Here is a 21,398-nt window from a genome sequence, read left to right as displayed (position 1 = left end):
TCATCGCACTGGCGGTGGCAGCGATGGGAGCGCACCGAGCGACGCAACGTGCTGGATAAAGTATGGAAACGTCTGCTGCGCCGCCAGAATCGCTTGGACCTCCAAGTCGTACGAGAGGTTATGAATCGCACGCACGAGGCGGCGTGTGAGCCGCGTGTGCGTGGCCGGCAGCAGCAGCAACAGCTGCGCCATGAATGTCACGCCGTCTTCGACAATCAAAATGATCTGAATGTCCTTGACCATCGCAAGGTTGGCGATGGTCTCGGCGCCATTCTCGAGCAGACCGAGGTCGTCCCAGTCGTGGCGCGGCTTGAGCAACGCCAAAATATCTGGAATTTCGGCGCCGTCGACAAACGCGAGGCGCAGTGTCGGGTCGTACGTGATGCGCGCGAGAAGCTTCAAGACGAGCTCGACTTCCTTTTGCCACGTCGCCTCGGACACAGTGCTGGCGCGGGCCTCCGAGTTGAACGGCGCCCAAACCCACTGCGCGACGGGCAGCAGCGTACTCAAGAGCCCGCGTTCGACCCACTGCAGCATGTACGAATCGGCGGCCCAGCAGAGGTTGACGAGGATGCGGAGCACGAGGATCGTGTCGGACGACGTCCACTGCGTGCGACTGCGCAGCCGATCAAGAAAGGTGTCTGCAAAGCTAAACAACGAGGCATGGAAGTGCGCCGAGAGTGAGAGGCAGTGCAGCAAGATCAACGTGTCGGTCGAGTGCCGCCGGAGACACGGCCCCATGAGCAGCGGCACCGTTTCGGCGGCACCAAATGCAGTCACGGTCGCGTCCGCCTCGTCCCAGAGCAGCACCAGACTCTGCACGAGCCGGACTTGATTTGTTGTATCGTCTTCATGGCGAAGCTTGGAGGTGAGGTGCGCGATGGCCTCGGCTGCCCGAAACGCACTCTGACCGAGCGGCTGCGCGACCAGCAAATGTACAATCTCCAGCGCTCTCGCAGCCACGACGGGATTTGAATGAAAGACAAGCCGCAAGAGAGCTGCTGCGGTCGGCACCTCCATGTACATCTCCCGGGCGCGGACGTCGTGTGTGTAGAGCAACATACCTTGCAGCAAGACGAGCCATAGCACATCGGAGCACGTGGTCTCGGGAACGGCAAGGAGCACATTCGCGAGCTGCTTCGCAAAGTCGACCTCGTAAAGAATCGTTTGGTAGTGTGACGATGCGCACGCCAAGTGCACCAACGCCCGCGTGCCATGTAGCACGGGATAGATGGGCCCCTTGAGTAGTTTGAGTAGGCTCGTGGAGATCGTCCGGAGACTCGACGCCGACAGAATCGTCGGGCCATAGTGCCGGGCAATGAACATCTTGTCCCGCATGAAGCTGTCGACGGCCGCGAGGACACTCGGCGTGAGCTCGTGCGTCTCAAACGACTCGAGACCCTCCCACCATCGACTCAAGCGCTTCAGAACGAGCGGCCAGTCTTCATTATTCTCCGTCGCCATGGCCATATCGAACTGCGAGTTTTGAATCAAAAAGGCGGCAAAGCGAATGACAGCGTCGCCCATCTCAGTGCTACAGCCGTCGCTGAGAAGCGTCGTCGCCAACGTGCACGAGCGTCGACTCGCAAAGTACTGCGCATTGCGCAGAAACGCTGCGGTCTCGACGGCAATGTGGTGCAGCAAGTGGAGCGCATCCAGGACCGTGCTTGTCGACTCGCTCTGTAGTAGCTGTAGCAAGGCGTCGATGCCGTTGACGTGCTCGCAGAGCACTTGGGGGGACTCGTTGCGTAAATGCGAGATGCGACGCAGGGCCGCCATCGCTGTTGGGGCAATGCTCTGGTGGCCTTCCGACGCGATCGAGAGAAGCCGCGTGTGCGTGTGCGAGAGGTCCTGAATGTAGTCGGCAAAACCAAACGCCGCGAGCGAGTTGATGGTCTTGACCGCCTTGCGCTGGAGACTCTGGCGCACGTCGGGCTCGAGGTAGCGCAAGATCAATGGGATCGTGGTGCAGGTGGCGAGCCCGGCTGCAATCGGCTGCTCGGTCGCGAGACAGCTAAGGCACGTCATGGTGCACTCGATGATCGTGTCGGTCTGCTTGCTCGTCTCGGTATTGAGCAGCGAGAGCACAAGCAGCAGACCGGTGGGATACTCGAGCACTTGGTACTTGCTTTTGGTCGAATGCATGGTCATGTTGGAGATGGTCCAGATGACGCACTTGGCCACCCAGGGGGAGCTCGCTTGGTGCGCTTCCAAGAGAGAAAACAGGGTTGGTATCGCACCTGCGACCTCGAGCTGCCCTATCGAGTCATTGACCGTCGAGAGGTTGCCAAGGCAAAGGACATAGTTTTCAGTGCCCACAAAGTTGGCCAGGCGCCGCTGCAGCACCTGGAGCACCAGCGAAATCGTGGGCAGTCGCAGCATCTCGATCTTGCACGCGTCGTCGAACGAGAGGTTGGCGAGAACTTTGGCGAGGATGTCGAGGATCGAATTGGGGCCACCGTGCACAACATCGTCCATCTTGAGCCCGAGATACGTGAGCAGCGTCGGAAGGCCGCCGACATGGACCACGATCGCCTTGGCATCATCGTGGACTGTGAGGTTGGCGAGGATGCCCGCACAGCTGTACGCGAACGGGTCGTTCGGAACGGGCGCCTCGAGACACTGCTTGAGCAGCGAGAGCGCGAGCTCGGTCGTGCCTTCCATGGCCAGTCGCTTCCTAACTTGCTCCTTCAAGCTCGAGAGGTGGTGGACGATAATGGCAGCGAAGTGGTCGGCTTCAAACTCCGTGACGACCATGTATTTCAGCAGCGTCTCGGCGATCTCGCAGAGGTAGAGAAGGTGGCAAAGGCCTTCGTGCTGGCTCCAGAGCGAAAACATCGCCAGAATATTGGCCCGTACGATGAGCTCGTGCTCGTCAAGGGCGAGCGCTTGCACGAGCTTGGGCACGACCGAGTCCTTCTCACCGGACGCGATTCCAAACCGATGCTCTTCAATCGCCGAGAGCAGGAAGAAAACGAGGATGATGTTGCGCTGGACCTTGACCAACGTCGAGTCCGCAATGTAAATGCGCTTGAGGAGGCTGAGCGTTTTCTTTGGGAAAAAAAGCTTGAGCGCGTCTTCGCTGAGAAGAATGCCCATAAGCCGTGCAATGTTCTTGCAGTGCAGAATCGGCACAGTGTCCGTCACTGGATTCGGGTTGGGCTGCAGCTGGTGCTCCAAAATGCTATGCAGCGGACCAGCAACGAGCCCTTCGCACTTGACGAGGCCTCGAATCGGGTCGTGGAGTGCGAGGTTACCCAGGAGACGGATCGCGCGGTCGAGGACACCTACGGTAGAGCATTGAATACGCCACGGAAAATACAAAAGGGCGAGTACCCGAGCCAACCGACGTATGGAAGCGAAAGATCAGCGCTTCTAAAATACGCACAATGTCGCAGTTGGCCATTTGAATGTGGTTGTCGCGGTAGCCCGAGAGCTTGGTGAGCACCCAGAGCGCGGCCTCGAGAATACCCGCGTTGGACGAGTTGAGCAGACCAATCAGCGTCGTGAGCACGCCCGGCTGGTTCATGACGTAGCCTTGGTGCAGCTCGACTTTGGAGCACCAAATCGTCAGCGTAAAGCACGCGCACTTCTTGACGAGGTCGCTCGCGTGGCCGAGCATCATGGTCACGGTGCCAATGAGGTCTTCGGTGACATACCGCCCTGCCAAGATGGCGTGGGCGCAGTTGTTGAGGATGAGCGCGCACTGCTCAAGGATGTGGGCGCACTGCATCGGACGCGTGATGAGGAGCGGGATCGCAACCTTAATCGGCGTTTCGACGTCTGCTACAAGAGCTTGGTTCTCGTCGTCGTCATGGTTGTTGTTGCCATGCTGCGTGGCTGGTTTCTTGGGGCTTTGGCGCTTGTTGGGCTTTTGCGGCGACGACTCGAACGACAAGACGAGCGCTGCGTCAATGAGCTCGCCGAGGCGCTGGACGCAGCTGACCGTGCCGTTGGCTTCAATGATGGCCGTCGTGTTGAGTGGCTCGAACGAGAGATTGGCAAGCGACGTCGCTGCGAGCTCGACCAGCTTCAAGTCGGCTTCCGAGTCCAAGAGCGAGGTAGCATCATTTTCGACGCGGTCGCTGTGGCCCGTACTGAGGTGGCTGTTGAGGCACTGCACGACAGCCTCCATGCAGTCCTTCTCGCCGTACCGAACCTTGTTAAACGACTCTTTGGTCAAGAACGCCAGCAGAGTCAGTGCCGTGCGCTGGAGCTTGGCGTTGACACTGCTCAAGAGCCGAATCACCACGCGCGGGTCGAGGTACTTGCTCACTTCAATCACCTGCGTGGCCACGAGCCCCGACAGCGTTTGCATCGCACACTCGAGCACGCGCGAGTGGATGCTCTCGAGCTGGTTCACGAGACCGCAGAGGATCGGGATCGCATTGCATTCAACGAGCGACGATTTGTTCTTTTCGTTGCCGTCGATCAACACCGCAATCGCGTTCACGGCCATTTTCTGGACTGCCACGTCATTGTGCACCGCAAGCGGCAAGAGCCGCTCAAAAACCAAGTTGGCGCCAAAGATGATCTGGTTGCCGCCGTGCGCGCCGAGTTTCGTGATGGCAAAGCAGACATTTTCGAGGACGACCGGATCCTTGGCGTTGAGTCTAGCTCAGGCTTAGATTTTTGCTGTCATGATGGGTAAAATTTCGCAAATTTCGAAACATTTCGAAACAATTCAAAACATTTCGAAAATTTGCGAAAAATCAAACATCAAATGACATACCGTTCGGCAAGCGCGGGTAAAAGACCATGAAAGGAGCCCATGAGGATGCGGTGCTCGTCGCTGCCCGTCGCGAGGTGGGCCATCGACAACGCGCTGAACCGATGCAATTGTGCTACGTCCGACTGCAGCGCGCGAAGACACGCGCGAAGGAAGGGCGGGTCCCGCGCCAGGCTCCGCCGATTCTCGGCATGCGACGTCAAATTCGCCAGCACACGGAGGCCTTGCACAGCGATGGGCTCTGTCAATGACGACGGCGCGTCGAAGAAGACGTCCGTGAGCGCCACCACCGGCATCTCGAGGGTTTGCAATAGCCGCTGGTTGCGCGGCGACTCGTACGTGGCGTTGGCCAAGACCGCGAGAACCAGCGCCGATGTTTCGAGCGCGGCAGCATGGGCGACGTCGGGCCGCGACAGCATTTTGGTGAGCTGGATGGACTGCGGGAGGTCAAAGAGCTCCTGTTTGTTTGTCTTGGACGCCGGTGACGCCGTGCCCACAAACGTCCCGAGCGCGTGCAGTGCATCCCGCTGCACGCGCGAGGCAAGCGACTCCATGCACACGAGATTGAGCAAAATGTTGAGGGCGTCCATGCGGGCCATGTCGGCTTTCACACCGTCGCAGCGGCACGCGAGCTTGGCAATGACTTGGCAGGCCAGCGACCGCACCATGTTGTCGGGGACTTGGAGCGTCTGCACAATATTGCCCACAAGCGGACTCTTGCCAACGAGCAGCTGCGCCCGCGGTGCGTCCAAAAGATGCAGCACGATCGTAAGACACGTCGTGAGAAGCTCGAGGTGCGCCATCTCGGGCGGGTCCAGGAGCACCAACACCGCTGCGACAATGGGCTCAATGAGGATGTGATCGCGCGTCGCGTCGTCGGCGCTGCAGAGCGTAGCAAGCGCCGTGAGCGCAGCAAGCTTCAGAGCCGATACCTCTGTGGGCGACGGTGTCAGGACAAGTGCCATGGTATGGTCGACGAGGCCCGCACGCAGTACGATATGCTGCGACGCGGCGTCAACGCACACGTGCGCGACAAAGTGCAGTGCGTCGAGTTTGTTTTGAAGCAGCCGCGGCGGCGGCAGCACGGGAATCTCGGGCAACGAGAGAAAGAGATCTTGGATGAGCAAAAGCACCGACGGCGAGAGCACGGACGGGCGGTAGATGGGGGTCTTGCCCATCTCTGTGAGCGTCCGCATCGCGTGGTGCCCGACCACGTCGAGAGGATGCCGGACGAGGCCTTCGAGGATCGCCATGCCCGACCGGAGGAGCTCGCCTTGGATCTCATGCGACGCGGAGGCACGGTAGAGCGTCCGACTCGCATCGCGAAGGTGCTTGGGCTGCGTCTGCACGGAAAAGAGGCGCAAGACACGGGCCACCGCCAACGGCGCTTGGCTGCCAAAGTAGAGTAGCGGGCTCGGCAGCACGAGTAGATTGCCCCACGCATGCGAGGCAGCGAACGCCACGTCGTGGGATGGCGACTCGAGCAGCAAAAGCAGCTGCGCGCACGCGCTTTGGAGCGGGAGGTAGTCGCCGTTGCCGCTGCGAACGAGCCGCCCGACGACGAGGCCGGCCTTGTACTGAATCTCTTCCTTGTGCACAAAAAGTAGATTGGTGACCCGGTGCGCGTCACCGGCCAAGAGCGTCGCCAGCGTCGTCTCAGCGAGGACGCACTTTGGCTCGGAGAGCACCTCGAGCACGCGGATCGTTGCCGCCAACACGAAGACGTCGTGCACGTGCGCGCAGAGCTCCAAACACGCTCGCAGCATCGCCGCAATGCGCTCAGGTGCCAAGCCGGATGCGTCGCGATAGTAGGCCAGTGCCAAGTGGAGCCAAATCGCGAGGACGGCCACGAGGTACTTGGACGCAGTCGTTGGCGTGAGCAGCGGCAGTACAATCTCCGTGCCGCCATGACTCACAAACAGGTCGCAGAACGGTCGCGGCGAGGCGGCGAGGTCGGGCGCCGTGCATATTTGCACGTGCAAGAGCAGCTCGAGAAGTAGATCGTTGTCGGCAGCGTGCATGTACAGCAGCATGCGCTGCACTGTCGCTGGCGCGCCCCATGCCGTTTTGTTTTGCGCATAGCCAGAGAGCGCCAACACCGACTGGATCTCGAACGCCGAGGCGGGCGGCATTTCCGAGAGGCGAGGCGACGTGGGTGGTGCGAGGATCGTCGCAAGTAGCACATCCAGTGCGCCCATCGAATGCACGAGCTGCGTCATCTCGGTTTGCCACGCTGTAGGTCGCACTCGGCCGCCAAGCACGAGCTCGAGCTGGTACGGCTGCAAGAACCGGTGGAGCGCCATGGCCGAGGACGTCGCGACGCGCGTATCTTTGGCCGAGAGGAGTTTGGTTAATGTCACGTGCACGTCGAGCTTGACAAAGGCGTGGACGCTCTCGGGGGACTCGCGACTGAGCGCGGCAACCGCAATGGACGCGGCGCAAAGCACGTCGTTGGAGCCGCCGATGAGCAAGCTGGCGAGAATTGCAAACAAGTTGGGGCTCAGCCGGTCGCGCAAGGCGACTTGGAAACGCTGGCACGCGGGGACGCGCCAACTGAGACCAGTGATAAACATGCACACGAGGCTTGCGAGCCGGGACCGCTTGAGCGCGCCACGTAAGATTTCCATGACGTGGCAGATCGCCGTGACCGAGTCGTCCAGCGGAAAGGCGTCAGCAACGTGCGTGGCTAAAATCGAGAGCGCATACGTGGCTTGCAGAATAAGAGTCTTGTTCGAGTGCGGCAGCGTCGCCGAGACAAGGCACGTCAGTAGCAACGGGATCACACCGGCGGCGATCGCGGCCTCCCGCGCCGGCGCTACATCACAGCTTCGATCGTGGCGTTCGAATCAGGTCTGTACCGCAAAGGAAGAGCTCCGAGAGACTCGCAAGCGCATGGAACGCAATAGACGCGTGCGAGTTGGAGACCAGCACCACGAGCATGCCGACAACGGGCGTATTCGCAAGCTCATGCTTGAGCTCATCTACCATATTGCACTTTCGAGCAAGAATGATGGTGGATTGTCCGACCTTGCTTGAGCAACTCCAAGAGCGTCTGCAGCGCACTGGCCTTGCGCTCTTCAAGTACCGGCGTCGGCGTCGGTGCACTGCACGCATCCACGATTTGCTCGACGACATGGAGCTCGATCAGGTCAAGCGCCACGGGCCCTATGATGCGCGTGGGTCTACATGGCTTCAGGTCTAGTGCCTATACGATTGTCGTGGCAAAGCGCTGTAAGCACGTCAAACGCGGTGCGTTGCAGCGGCGCGTGCATTGCAAACTGCGCCGCGCTCCAATTGGCCTTGGCAGGTGGCAAGTGCGACAAGAGGCTCGGAATCGCGCGCGCGTCGAGCGCCATGTTCTGTCGCTTGGCCGAATCGATGATGCTGCTGAGCGCCGACATGGCCATCTCGGCGGTCCGCGCGTCGTTGTTGGTGATGAGCGCGCACAGCGGGTAGATCCAGTTCTCGTCCATGAGTTGCGGCATCGCGAGAAACGCAGCGCCGGGCGACTATGAAGTCTTCTAAATCGTTAACACGTGCGTCGAAATGTACCATGTCCGGTCCGAGCGGGGGCAGCGGCGGCGACTTGGTCGCGTCAGCGCTGCCGCTATGCCGTCAATGACGATGCGCTGTCATATAAAGAGGCAGTACCGAGTCTGCTTGACTGTGAGGCGCTGGCCCAAGAACCGAATCGGCTGGATCTGCGCCGCCTGGAGGTGCTTCCAGTACCCTGCCTCGGCTTCGGCACGCCAGAGGAAATGAGGAATGTCGATCGGCTGCGTCTGGAGCTCGTCCACGTCGTCCCAGGTGGTGGGCTGTGGCGCCTCGGGCGCGCCTTGCGCCGACGCGATCTGTCCCATGTGCCTGCCGCGACGACTCGCACGAGGTTCGTAGAAGGGCCGATGGTACCAACAACGGCTTGTGAAACCGGCACAGAAGATTAGTGGCGCTAATTCGTACCACAACTGTTGAAATGGGACGATTTAAGGTACGAATTCGTTGTTTCAAGGGACGATTTCATGCTTTTTGAAATGCTATACGTCCTGGCGCGTCGTTGGCGGAAGCAGAGCGAGGATCGATGCTTCGTACGTCGAACAGAGGTGGTCGAGGAGCATGTCGTTCGAGACGTTGATCCGATTAAAGTACGTGTCAACCGCCGTCACCGACAGCACGGTCGGCGTGACCCCACTCGCATCCTACCCACACATCTTGGCACCGAAGCAGATGACAGTGGCCAACCTTTTCGAGGACATAGACTTTGCCAGGAGGGTAGAGCGGCGCCGTCTGGAGCGCCGGGTCCTTCTCAAGAAGCGCTTCGAGACTGCCGTCGCTACACAAATCGGTTGAGTGCACACCCGTGGCGATGCGAATGTATGGATACGCTGCTTTGCTCAGCTCTAGAATGGAAGTTGTTTCCTTGCGAAGCTCGTCGCAGAAGCCATCGACGATATCAAACACTGTTCGCTCGAGGAAGGGCAGCAGTTTCTCCCTACCCACGGTGTAGCATCGCGGGTTCAATTCCCATCGTACGTACGTTGAGGCCTCCGGTGCCAGTGGCTTGGGCCGCGCGTCCCAAGTAAAGCTACACGACGCTACATGGGCGGGAGGACACGATCGATCTACCGTACCTCGCCGTGAGGGGGACGGCCAAGTTATCTTGTTGCAGCGTGGCCTTAATCTTGACCAAGAGCTCGTAGACTTGGTTGGACAAGGGCTCGAGCATCCCGTTCACTACAGAATAGGGTTTCAATCAAACGACGATCGAGGCGATACCGTACGGCCCGTGTTATCGCTCGCCCGGACGCGCGCCAGTTCTTGAAGAAGGAGTTCCAGCTGCGCAATCAGCTGCCGCTTCCTCTCCGGGTCGTGCAGAAACTTGAGGAGGCCTTCCATGGCCATGACCTTGACGTCGAGTCGGCTCCACTTGGTCATAATCTCTACGCAGCCAGGTCACGCAACGGCTGTGCGAAGGACCTGTCGACTACCCTTAGTCGTTGCGTTGTCGGGCTTGACAGCTAAAAAGTCGAGTTTTTGACGCAAGAGCACCATGTCGTGGCTGTTGAGTTTCGCTTTGAGCTGCGCGAGGGCTTGGAGTTGCGGCTTGTCGAGGCGGAGGAGCTGCTCCGTGCGCTGCACCTGCGCTTCGACCGTCGTCCACAGCTGCGTTAGCTCTATACATCGCGTTCCTTTAGCTTTGAGAGTGTGGACCAAGGGCGTTTACTGTCGCGGTGCTCTTTGAGGAAGTGTCCAACGTCGGCTTCGACCGTCGGCAGCGCGGGCTTGGCGAGCTTGACCCACTGCGTCGAGAGCTTGTCGATGATAGCCGACTTGTCGGTCGTGCTCGTTGCTTGTACCATGCTGGAGGCTGTCTGCTCGCGTCGGTGAGCCACTCGTGGTACGTAGTACGAATTAACACGGTAAAACGTACCGCCTTCATGTCATCGACGATCGCCATGGCCTCGCGGAGCTGCTTGAAGCTCTCGGACGCGACCGACTTTTGAGCTTCGATCTCGTCGGCCATCATGCTCTTGAGCGCCGCCGAAATGTCAAACGCAACCACCTAATAGAGGGTGTTTAGGACACCGCGACAAGCGAAAAGGGCGGTCGATACCTCTTCTTGGAGACGCACGAGGTTGTGGCTGTTGAGCCGTGGCACGCAGTCGTCGCCGCAGACAACGCTGACCACGCGGCCTTCGCACGCTTGGGCCAGCTCCATCGTCAAGCACGCGGGTGGCGCGAACGCAAGGCAGCGCAGCCGCGGCAGGACCGACGCCCATAACGTCGAGACAAGCGCCGCGGCGCCTGCGCCGAGGCTATGGCCCATGACGTGTACGTTGTAAGACGGGTATTCGGCTGCAATGTTGATCATGTCGTCGCGTAGCTTCCAGTCGAGCCAATGGGCAGCGTGCACGATACCGCGGTGTCCTGGCATTACAACGGTGGAGTAGTCAAGATACGAAGAGAACGTACCGTAGCCGGTCTGGAATGGCTCGTGGTCCATGCACATATCGGTGCAAAAGTCCTGGATGCTGGCGCTGCCACGGATGACGAGGACCACTTCGTGTCGGCCGTGGTCGACGTACAAGTAGTACTTGGGCGCAAAGACACCGCCGGGCTCCTGCTGGAGAATGTCGTCAGGTGCTATCGACAGCTTGCTCTCGCGCAGAAAGCCCTTGGTCGTGAACGCATACGAGGCGTCGCAGATGCGGATGTAGTACGGCAGCTCGTTCAGATACGGCGCGTTGATCGCTGCCTCGGCCAGCGAGAGGCGGACGGCATCCGCCCGATGAAGCTGGCTGCGCCGCACATGGTGGCGCGTCGAGTTGTGCGTTGAGAGCATTGTCAGCCGCATGAACCAGTCGGCCGATGTCCACTTGTTGAGCGACTTTGGCATCGTCTGGAGGCTCTCGGCCAGCGTGCGCAAGATGTCGAGGTTGCCGCGCTGGTCCGGGCTGAGCGACGAGGTGCGCCGAGGGCTAGCCACGCGGCCTGGCAGCGACAGGAGCGACCGCCATGGGCGGCGACCGGCGAGGTACCTGCGCATCGCGGTGTCGTGGCAGAAGTGGCTCCTCCAATCACAAGGCCGGAGACTGCATGGCTGGATTCTTTCTTATTCTTCCGGATAACGAGACACGTCTAGAAATCCGTGGGCTATTCAGACGCCACCTTGCGGTTGTGGCGTTGTCTTTTGCAGAGTCCATGTGCACAGTTGACCATGTCATTGGCTGCTACGGGTCGGAAGCAGCTCGAAAAAGAGAGATCATACGTGTTTTGGGCTTTGGGACGTGTGGATGACGATGTTGAACTGTTGGGTTTGGGCAAAAGGTTGCGTGGGTTTAGAAACAGAAAGTCGATACGCAATGACGTGGCGCTCTCGTCGAGCATTTACACGTCCACTTCATTGCCAATGGGCGTGCCTCTCCTGGTGCTAACCCCAACCCGATGGCCCTCAAATAAGGTTGAAATTCGGACTTTCCACTACTTAATTTAATCTGCGCCATGGCATCATCAGCACCTGCCGATGGCTCCTATGGCCGATGGCACCGGTACAAGGCAGCGACCGATGCCGTTCTCACGTGGCTCGAGCGTGCCGCGTCCAAAGCCTCCAAGAAGACGAAGAAGCAGAAGAAGCAGAAGAAGGTGCCCATGGACATGTGGACGACGGGCCAGATCTGGGCCGCCGCCGTCGCAGTCGCCGAGGCCGGCATCGCTGTGCCGCTCGATGTCTGGCGCAGCCTTGCGGTGAGCATCCGCCTGCGTTGGCAAGCGACCAAGAGCTTGCCGCACGACGACGGCCATCTGCACTTTCTCACGGTGCTCCGGGCGATGCAGGCCACGCTGACACCGGCCCGCCCATCGCCGCCGACCGCCGCCACCGACGGGCTCTCCAACACGTTCGAAGCACTGGCGCTGGACGACGACGACGATGCGATCGATGCTTGTATGCCAGCGTTTGATGTCGCTGCGTTTCTGCCGCCCGCCGCGCCGACGCCGCAAGAGACGGCCCTTGCGCAGCTCGAAGCCGACCAGTTCCGCGCCACGTGCTTTCTCCAGGACCTCGACGAGCTCTTGGACGAGGTCGACGCTGTCTGGACCGCGTTCGAAGCAGGCCATACGTCGCTTGTCGCTGCGACGATCGTCACCAACCACGTCGTCCACGTCGCCCAGTCGCTCGCGTCGGCGCTGACTCTCGAGCTCCCGTACCTCGACTCGATGGGCAAACTCGACGTGCTTGTTGACAACAATGACGCGCTACGGTCACTTGTGCTCCAACATAATGTAGACATCGGTACGGCCGTGGGGTCTTGCGAGTCTGGCCGCCACATCACGTTCCGCATCAACGCGTACGAGGACTTTACGATGGAGAAGCTCACGCAGTCCGCGTCGCCGCCCATGAAGGCGCTCCTAGAGCTGGTTGTTGGCAATACGACGCCGCGACGACTGGTGCAGACACGGCACGGCAGCGATCTCTGCAGCGTGCACTACGCGTTCGCCTACCAAAACGACTTGAAAGACAACGTCGCGCTCGATCGAACCTCGATGCGTTCGATGGCGCATGCATTTGTCGTCAAGGTCGAGCCTCAGGTGCAGGCTGTCATTCGCACGGGTGTGCTCTCGCTTCTGTCCGAGTCGGCGGCCTTGAATCCGATGTGGCTGCTCTTGCAACAGCACAGCCTCAGGCGTCCGAGCCGCCTCGCCGCCGACGTTGACATGGCGCTCGTCGTTGCGACGCATTGCCTTTTGAAAGCCATGATGCTGGTCGACGACGCCTCGCTCGCATCCTTGGTGACGCAGGCGCTCAAGCAGCAGTACAAGTCGGCCCTTGTGCGCAGCCAGAAGAACGAGACTTGCGGGGCGCCTTTGCTCGAGAACCTCCTCGTATGGTTCAGTGCGATGGTGCGCGTGGTGAACGCGGTCGGCATCTTTCCATCGGACGCAGAGCGCGATCTGTGCTGGCTCAACCCGTACATGGCCGGCCACTTCCTCCTCACCTCGTCGACGGTCTTCAATGGCCACGTCGCGATCTTGCTCCTCAACGACGTGGGCCAAGGCCGGCTCGTGCTCCATCTGTACAACGCACTGCGTATCCAGAATCGGATTGCGCCCGTGATTGAGCTCGATATGCTGCTCGACTTGCTTGGCATGGACAAGCAGGCGTTCCCGACGGGCATCCCGACGACGCCAGGGACCTTCCTCGCCGCGTACGAGCTCTCGAGCGGCTTGGCCTTGAACGCTGTGACCAAGGCCTCGCGCGCGCCACCCGACCGTGTGCTTGAGACGCTGCGAGCGAACGCAGCCCACCGTGAGAAGCAAGATCGGCGCAGCAATCTCCAGAAGGCTCTCGGACGATCCATCACGCCCAATCGCAAAGTCATGGGCTCGACCTTCTCGGACCTGAGTCGCGCGTACCAGTACGCCACCTCCATGCAGCCGCTGCCTGTGCGCGAGGGCGGGACGCTGCCCGATCTTCGCGAACTCTGGCGTGTGGCCGACGACGAGTGGCGCCGGTTTATCCAGCTGGATTTGATGGCGATGAGCACCATCTTGACCGACGTGGCCAAAGATATCGCGGCCAAAGCGACACCGCTCATGGCCAAGATGCCCGAAGTCGACCTCGACACCATGACTCAGCGCTTCTTTCATTCGGGCCGAGTGCTCCTCACGAATTGCGATCTCGGCAACCTCGACTGGGCGTTGATGCGGAACGCTGCGAGCATCATTGCCGCGTCGAGTTCCAAGCTGCAGGAAGCCTATATTGTGCCCCGCTCGTCGTAATAACACTCGTCCTAGTGTCCGTTTACAGCTCTGTTGTCGTGATGTGTCATTGGACTCTAGCTGTTAGCACGTACGAAGTGTACGCTGGTTTTTGTGAGCACAGACATCCCATTTGCCTCGAATGACATGGACGAGTCTGCCACAAAACAAGCCCATGACCACGAACGCGGCCCCAGAGAACGAGTGCGTTGCTAGCTACCTCGGACTCTCGCTGACCAACTTGAGCTGCTCTGTCCTGCTCGAATCGGAAGCATAGGTCCGACAGACGAGGAGACCCTTGCGGTATCAGCAAGCCAGGCTCGCGAGACGACCGCATGACAAAGAAGACACGCATGTACAGTGCGCCCACGCTTGTTGAGGGACGCGAGCGGTCCGCGAACGACGCAGAGACCCCAGTCTCAAATTGGCAATCGACCGATTTGTATCGGGTCCCGCCATCTGTTGTCACTGGCACCAGCACCGCATCCCAACGTTGCAATCTGTGTCCCTCTAGAAGCACGTCGAACGCCGAGTGCAGCACCCTTGTATGCTTTGTCAGCACGATTGCAGTACGAGAAGCATCGATCGCAGCGCGCCATCGGTCGCGAAGGGGCCGTGGTTGCTTGCAACGGCAAGTTGAAGTTGGCACGTGAGATGACGCAATCAGCGTCTTGGATCGGGATGATTGCAAACCGATTGGTCGAAATCGGTCATCTTGAACTGGCAATTGGCGCCAAGACTGGGTACCTGTCCATGGGGCGTTTACAAATGTGTCGCTTGCGTTTCTCTAGCTCGACCTACTCTCGGTATCTACGGCGTCGATTGATGCCATCATGACTCACTTTGCAACTTGCTCGCAACCACATCAATCATCCGCATCATGAGCGCCACGCCGACGACCGCCCCCAAGATGAAGCTCGTGGGCTACCAGAACTTTGTGCGCCACAACCCCAAGACGGACAAGTTCCCGATGCACAAGTTCCACCACGTCGAGTTCTACTGCCAAGACGCGACCAATGTCTCCAAGCGCTTCGGCTGGGGCGCCGGCTTCAAGTGCGTCGCCAAGTCGGACCAGTCGACCGGCAACCACAGCTACGCCAGTTATGTCATGCAGTCGGGTGAGCTCCAGCTCGTCATCACGGCGCCTTACTCGCGCATGAACCGCAAGCCCGACGCGATCCCGCCGCACCAGGGCTTCGACATGGACTTTGCTCACGAGTTCAACAACAAGCACGGTCTTGCGGTGCGTGCGATGGCTGTCTCGGTCGACGACGCCGCCCAGGCCTACGACATCTCGGTCAAGAACGGGGCTGTCGGCGTCTGCTCGCCCAAGACGACCAAGGACGCTACCACAGGTCAAACCATGGTCATCTCGGAGGTCAAGCTCTACGGCGATGTCGTCCTCCGCTACGTGAGCGGCAACTACAAGGGCCGCTACATGCCCGGCTACGAGAACGTCGAAGGCCCGGACGTCTCGATCGGTATTGAGCGCCTCGACCACGCCGTCGGCAACCTCCCCAAGCTCATTGAGGCCATGGAGTACGTGTGCGGCTTCACTGGCTGGCACGAGTACGCCGAGTTCACGTCGGACGACGTCGGCACGGTGGACAGCGGCCTCAACTCGATGGTGCTTGCCAACAATAGCGAGCTCATTTTATTGCCGATGAACGAACCCACGTTCGGCACGAAGCGCAAGAGCCAGATCCAAACCTTCCTCGAGCAGAACGAAGGCGCGGGCCTCCAGCACATGGCGCTCAAGACCAACGACATCTTCCACACGCTCGCCGAGATGCGCAAGCGCACGCACCTTGGTGGTTTTGACTTTATGCCCAAGCCGTCGGACGCGTATTACAAGAACCTCCCGGCCAAGATCGGCGACATCTTCACGGCCGACCAGTACAAGAAGATCGAGGAGCTCGGCTTGCTCGTGGACAAGGACGACCAGGGCATCCTCCTCCAGATCTTCACCAAGCCGCTCGGCGACCGCCCGACGTGCTTTTCGAAATCATTGAGCGCGTCGGCTGCATGGAGGAGCTCAACGGCCGCTTGGAGCAGGCGGCGGGTTGCGGCGGCTTTGGCAAGGGTAACTTCTCGGAGCTCTTCAAGTCGATCGAGGACTACGAGCGCACACTTAACGTCTAAATCGCTCGCCAAAAGAAACCAAGAAAACGCACCAATACTTCTGCACTTTGACCCAAGAGCCCAATGACTCCTATCGATGGGACGTATAACAATGATAAACACGTTCATTACACTAACGAATTGCACACGTGTACATTGGCGGTGTACACTTTTAAAGAGGCCTGCAGTTTGCTCTTCTACTGAGCCAAGGGCCCAGGCTCGCTCGATTTGGAAGTCCCGTGTCGCAGAAGAAGATGCTCGCACGATGAGCGGCAGCAACAGTCAAGAACACCTAAGGGGATCGGAGCGACCAAGACCCGGTCAGTGTAGCGACGGACCGTCCTTGAACTGGATGATCGGGATCAACATTAACACACGGACATACTAGTACACCCAACTCTAACGTTCAAAGGAGTGTCCATGGCGCCGGCCTAAAACCTCTTTTGACTGCGGCATATCGGTGTGGGCTGGCAGCGAAACTGCAGCGGGATCTCCGACCTTGGAGGAGCTATCAAGTGACAGCTCCTCAGATGTTATTGCTTGGTGCAACACATGTCCTTTGCGACAAAGCAATGTGGTGTCCATGCGTCCACGTCGGACAATTCGACTTGAAGCGTCATCTTGCCACTCCCCAATGGGAAGTTTGGGCAACTGGGGACTTCTCAGGAGCGACAACCCAGTGGAGACTTTCCATTCGCTCGAACGCTGAAATGCGAACGTAGGTTTTCACCGGCGTATCTGTTGGGTCTTCAGATTATGAGATGGACGCTCTACCAACATAGCCAAAGGAGCTTACATACACCGGCTTCTTTCTCTCCGTATGAGCTGGTATGACTCCCTCGCGTCTCTTGCGCGCCGCGCGCAACGCTTCTATGTTTGTTTAATCCGTAACATCCGAACAGACTCATTTTAACAACAACACTTTTATGTTCGTCGATATTATAAATATACGCGGTTGGTGAGCTATTCTAGGGCATGGTATTTCCGAAACCATTAGCTCCATCATTGCCTTTCGAGTCGCTCGGGTGTGCATGGGCTGCCTCCAGTCCAAGGTCGAGACGGCGCCCACGACGCCAGTTCGCGAGACGTACGAAGACGTCGGGTTGTCCCCATCGCAGAAGCGGCACAGCATCGTCAAGCCTGTCGAATCCTGGATCATGAACAAGTCCGAGTACGTCGCCAAGTCCAACATCGACAAGCGCATCATCGAGATCCTCCAAGGCCGCAAGAAGACCATGGTCGACAACAACACGTTCAACAAGTGCACCAACTTTGAGCGCGTCGCGCTCCAGTTTGGCAACGTCGAGATCGCCTTCATGTCGATCCGCGAGATGTACGAGCGCCACTGCGACGTATGGACCTCGATATGACAGATTGTACATTGTTTTATGCTTTTGTAGGCCAAGGCCATGACGCTTGACAACTTTTGCAAGGCCCTCGCGTCGTTCGGTGTCACAACCGACGAGAACGCGATTCGGGACATCTTCAACGAGTCGGACATCATCCGCGACAACGCACTCAACTTTAACGAGTTCGCTGTCTCGCTCGCCATCTGCTACCTCTTGGACATCATCCCGAACCTCTTCCACGCACGGGGCGCGGCGACGAGGACGATGCGGCCGACTACAAGGAGATCGAGCGCGATGACGCGCTCAAGATTTCCAAGGCGTTCGAGACGGTCGTGAACGCGTATTTGATGTTTGACCAGGACGCGAGCGGCATCATCAAGTGGGGCGAAATGAAAGAGGTACTGAGATCGAGCATCAAGAGGCCTATTGATAGGTGGTGTCTAGATTCTCAACAAGCCCGAGAGCTCGAAGCTCAAGTCCAACGCGGCGCACGCGAAATTCTTCAACGTCGAGCGATGGAAGGAGCTCGATTGGAACAAGGACGGGAGCATCAATTTTCAAGAGTTCTTTCTCGCGTTTCAAAAGTGGGTCGGAATCGACGAAGACGATGGATAGACCGCTGCGTATTTATAAGAAAACTCGTAGAACTGGTAGAATCTAGTGTGTGTTTGAGTCCATTCAAACACGTTGTTTGCACTGCAAATCCCAACTCGGTGATCCCAACTCGTTGGCGTAGAGTAAAGAGGCTTCAATGAGACCCACCGCAGTCGAATGGAATTGGACATGATTGTGTGAACCGTTTACATGTGTTGAAAACAAATGTCGATATGTTGATAGACCGATACAAAAATATTATACCAGTACTATAGCATGGGTGGGCTTTACGTGATTTACACGGAAGCTAAAGCGGCTTCTACTGAAGCTAGAGCCACGTTGGTGGACGCATTCACACGGACAGGTACGTACATTCGACGATGTTGTGGCAAGCGGTATACATCACTTTGTTTTCGTCGACATGCGCACTGCGGTGCGCTTGCAGCGGTGCGACCAGCGGCGGCATGGGCAGTGGCAGCGGCAGCGAACGGAGGAAGGCGGCAACGTCATGCATTGGACGAGGTCGCTTAAGTTGACGATTAAGCGCTGCGCGAGGTTACATGTACGTCGCGCGGCCATTCCCAAACGTAAATATCACCGGATGCCACGAGCATACTATCAGAAAAAAGATCCCGAGATCTAAAGTAACCAGCGACGACAAATCGCTAGTTCTCTCTCCTCGCTCAGTGAATCTGGATCGAGCCACACAACACGAGGTTGCGAGATAGACGCTGAAACATTGTTCGGCACCACCACGCCTACTCGCTCGGTTCTGCTACCTACGTGATGCTCTGCAGTGGTCATCAGAGGTAAACGATACGACCACCGACAGCGTAGTCGTTGAAGCCCCCCACCTCCCTATGCGATGCAACCTACCCTCGTCGCGAAAAAGCCGGTTTCGGGACTCTGATGTGCAATCAGTTGTTGCAACTATCTTTGGCTTGTCGTGGCAGGTGGAAAAGGCTTCGAAACTGCAGCCGCCGACGGATGCTCGCGCCCGACCGGCTAGCGGGGCGCAGCGCCATTGACGCCAAAGGTTCCTCTTGCTGTTATCGCTACTTGAACTCACGCGATCGCTCTAGATGTGGTCCGCGTCGCCCTCGAACCCCGGGGTATCATTGGCTTCATCCAGATTCCGTCTCTCGAGTCGCACGCGATGACGCTGGCTGAGGCGCGCACGATCATTGCCGCCACGATCGACCATGTACCCGACGACGTCCAGTTCCTCTATGGCGACGCGGGGCTACCCATCGGCCGCGCGCAGGAACCATACCACCACGTCGCGGACCACTACCCGTGCATCAAGCTCCGTCCCGCGCCATCGATCGCCAAGAAACTCAAGCCCACGACATGTAAGGACTCGACCAACGACATGCCTCTCGACGACACGCACGTAGATCAAATCTCGGTCACGCACGGACAGACAAAGAGTCTCTTTGTCTCGTGGATCCCAAGTACGTATACGTTCCAGCAGCTACGGCGGGACGCGGCGCGGTACTGGGACGTACCCCATGACGCCGCGACGCTGGTCGATCAGGACGGCTGCGCATGGCCCGACGAAGCCAGTATTGCGTCCACGCTGCTTGAAAACGATGTCTTGGCCGCCAAGACGCGCCTCGTTTTACGCCACAAGAAGCTATCGCACGGACCAACGATCGTCGCGAGTCGGCTTCGCGTGCCGACAAAGAACCTCGACGAGCGACTGTGGTACATCTTTACCTTTTACTGTGTGCACGGCGACGCGCTCGATGTCCTTGGCATGACGGCGTATCAATTCCACCGGTTTCTGCGCGACTGCCGGCTCTTCTCATCGGCCTTTACACCGGCCATGGGGGACGTCATCTACGCCTTTGAAGCCAAAGGCAAACTCGCAAAGCCACTCGCTGCTTCGCGGCGGGCGACCGCCAAGCTCGACTACGACGGGTTTCTCAATGCGCTGGCGACGATGGCGACGCGGCGCTATGCAAACGACGCGCTCCCGACCTTGCTCTCGACACACGTGTTGCCGCGGGCATCCTCGTGGCCACTGCATACGTGGCAGTTCCACACGTCGCTCTTGCAGCAAGACGACGTGGCTCGCTTTGTGCTCAAGTTCGAGCCCATGCTGCGCGATATTTTCGTGTTTTACACCAACCAGCCGTTTTCGGAAGCCGAGGTGGAGAGCACGATGGCGTTTAGCGACTATGTGCGCTTCGTGAACGATTTTCACATCACTGAACTCCTGCTCTCGACACACGAGTGCCCCGAGCTCTTCCTCGCGTCGTGCCAGTGCACGGGCCGACGCGATACGATGCACTTTGATGCGTTCCTCGATGTGCTCGGGCGCGCCGGCCTCGTCGGCTTGACACGCTACCGTCCTCTGCAGCCACTTCAGTGCGTCAAAGCTGTCTTTCACCATATGACGCGCGGCCTCAAGAGCTCGCGCGCGCTCGAGATCATTGCCAATCATGGTCCGAGCGCGCTGTACGCAGCCCGGTTTTACGCCGGCTGCGTCGCGTTCAGCCACAAGTTTCTCGACGTCTGGCGCATCGAAGGGTCACCCGACTACATCACGGGCGTGCTTCCGATTCTACCGGACAAAAGCACGCACGGACGCGACATGCTAGCGCAGATGATGGTGCATGCAGAAGCCGCCCCCGTCGCGCCCCTTCCACCCCCGGGTCGCCCCCACGGCGGTGCGGCCACCTTCGGCGCCTGCTATGAAAACGATGACCCCGACGAAGGCCAAAACGCTTGTGACGCCTCGCGATCGACCACCGTTGGTGACTCCCCGAGACCGAGTACATAAACCTACGCCGTTCATGCTCCGGGGGCCTCGACTCTCGCGTCTGTCACTGGATGAGCACCGGTTGACGCTCACACAAGGCAACGTCTTTCGCAAATTCGGAACGTGGGGCCAGCCCCAGCGGCGCTACGTGTGGTGCTCGGACGAGAGCGATGCGCTGTCTTGGCGCAGCCTGAAGAGCAAGAAGGCCGAGGAGAGCCTCTCTCTATATGCGATCCAAGCCGTGCTCCCTGGCAACACGGAGACGACCAAGTACGCCTTCATGAAGCACCTCTCGGACGGTACGACATTGCGCATGTCAAATGATTGGGTCGAGAGCACTGTGTAGAGAAAACCTCCGGCGATGTTTCTCCATCATGACCAAGGATCGGCGACTCGACTTGGAAGCCGACTCGGACGCGATCTGTGACCGGTGGATACAGGCGCTCACGAGCTACCTCGAGAGCCAACGCGCATAAACGTACATCATGTAAAGATGAGTAGAGTCCCGTGTGTGTTGACGTTTTGTCGATTCGGAATTCTGTAGATAGTGTTGCTACTTGGTGTCCTCGGATGGCCACTTCTG

At 58.9% G+C, this 21,398-nt stretch overlaps 5 protein-coding genes across 5 annotated transcripts; 4 read left to right on the top strand and 1 right to left on the bottom strand.

The window, feature by feature from the left end:
* Positions 1-11,273, bottom strand: SPRG_02739 (hypothetical protein; the record flags this gene model as incomplete). The annotated part of the gene is made up of 19 exons (XM_012341326.1): positions 1-3,287; positions 3,337-4,613; positions 4,733-7,544; positions 7,588-7,710; positions 7,757-7,894; positions 7,941-8,238; positions 8,282-8,336; positions 8,381-8,580; positions 8,770-8,925; positions 8,969-9,059; positions 9,111-9,218; positions 9,264-9,311; positions 9,358-9,460; positions 9,508-9,666; positions 9,715-9,900; positions 9,951-10,098; positions 10,158-10,289; positions 10,341-10,654; positions 10,700-11,273. The coding sequence occupies 19 exons, from the start codon at positions 11,271-11,273 to the stop codon at positions 1-3; spliced, it is 10,209 nt and encodes a 3,402-aa protein (XP_012196716.1).
* Positions 11,274-11,838: 565 nt separating this feature from the next.
* SPRG_02738 (hypothetical protein) lies at positions 11,839-13,928 on the top strand (the record flags this gene model as incomplete). The annotated part of the gene is made up of 2 exons (XM_012341325.1): positions 11,839-13,837; positions 13,884-13,928. Exons 1-2 carry the CDS (start codon positions 11,876-11,878, stop codon positions 13,926-13,928), a joined length of 2,007 nt encoding a protein of 668 aa, XP_012196715.1. The 5' UTR covers positions 11,839-11,875.
* Positions 13,929-14,894: 966 nt separating this feature from the next.
* Positions 14,895-16,252, top strand: SPRG_02737 (hypothetical protein; the record flags this gene model as incomplete). Its single annotated transcript, XM_012341324.1, has 1 exon — positions 14,895-16,252. The coding sequence occupies one exon, from the start codon at positions 14,895-14,897 to the stop codon at positions 16,191-16,193; it is 1,299 nt and encodes a 432-aa protein (XP_012196714.1). The 3' UTR covers positions 16,194-16,252.
* An 845-nt stretch (positions 16,253-17,097) lies between these two features.
* Positions 17,098-18,161, top strand: SPRG_02736 (hypothetical protein). The gene is made up of 3 exons (XM_012341323.1): positions 17,098-17,457; positions 17,506-17,852; positions 17,899-18,161. The coding sequence occupies exons 1-2, from the start codon at positions 17,137-17,139 to the stop codon at positions 17,788-17,790; spliced, it is 606 nt and encodes a 201-aa protein (XP_012196713.1). The 5' UTR covers positions 17,098-17,136; the 3' UTR covers positions 17,791-17,852; positions 17,899-18,161.
* An 841-nt stretch (positions 18,162-19,002) lies between these two features.
* On the top strand, positions 19,003-21,325 carry SPRG_02735 (hypothetical protein). Its single transcript, XM_012341322.1, has 4 exons — positions 19,003-19,084; positions 19,131-19,400; positions 19,446-21,114; positions 21,162-21,325. The coding sequence occupies exons 1-3, from the start codon at positions 19,036-19,038 to the stop codon at positions 20,834-20,836; spliced, it is 1,710 nt and encodes a 569-aa protein (XP_012196712.1). The 5' UTR covers positions 19,003-19,035; the 3' UTR covers positions 20,837-21,114; positions 21,162-21,325.
* The last annotated feature ends 73 nt before the right edge of the window (positions 21,326-21,398 follow it).

Source organism: Saprolegnia parasitica (genome assembly GCF_000151545.1).
Source record: "Saprolegnia parasitica CBS 223.65 unplaced genomic scaffold supercont2.7, whole genome shotgun sequence".
NCBI lineage: Eukaryota > Oomycota > Saprolegniomycetes > Saprolegniales > Saprolegniaceae > Saprolegnia > Saprolegnia parasitica.
The sequence above is the reverse complement of the archived record's forward strand: the minus strand, read 5'-3'. Positions and strand labels throughout refer to the sequence as shown.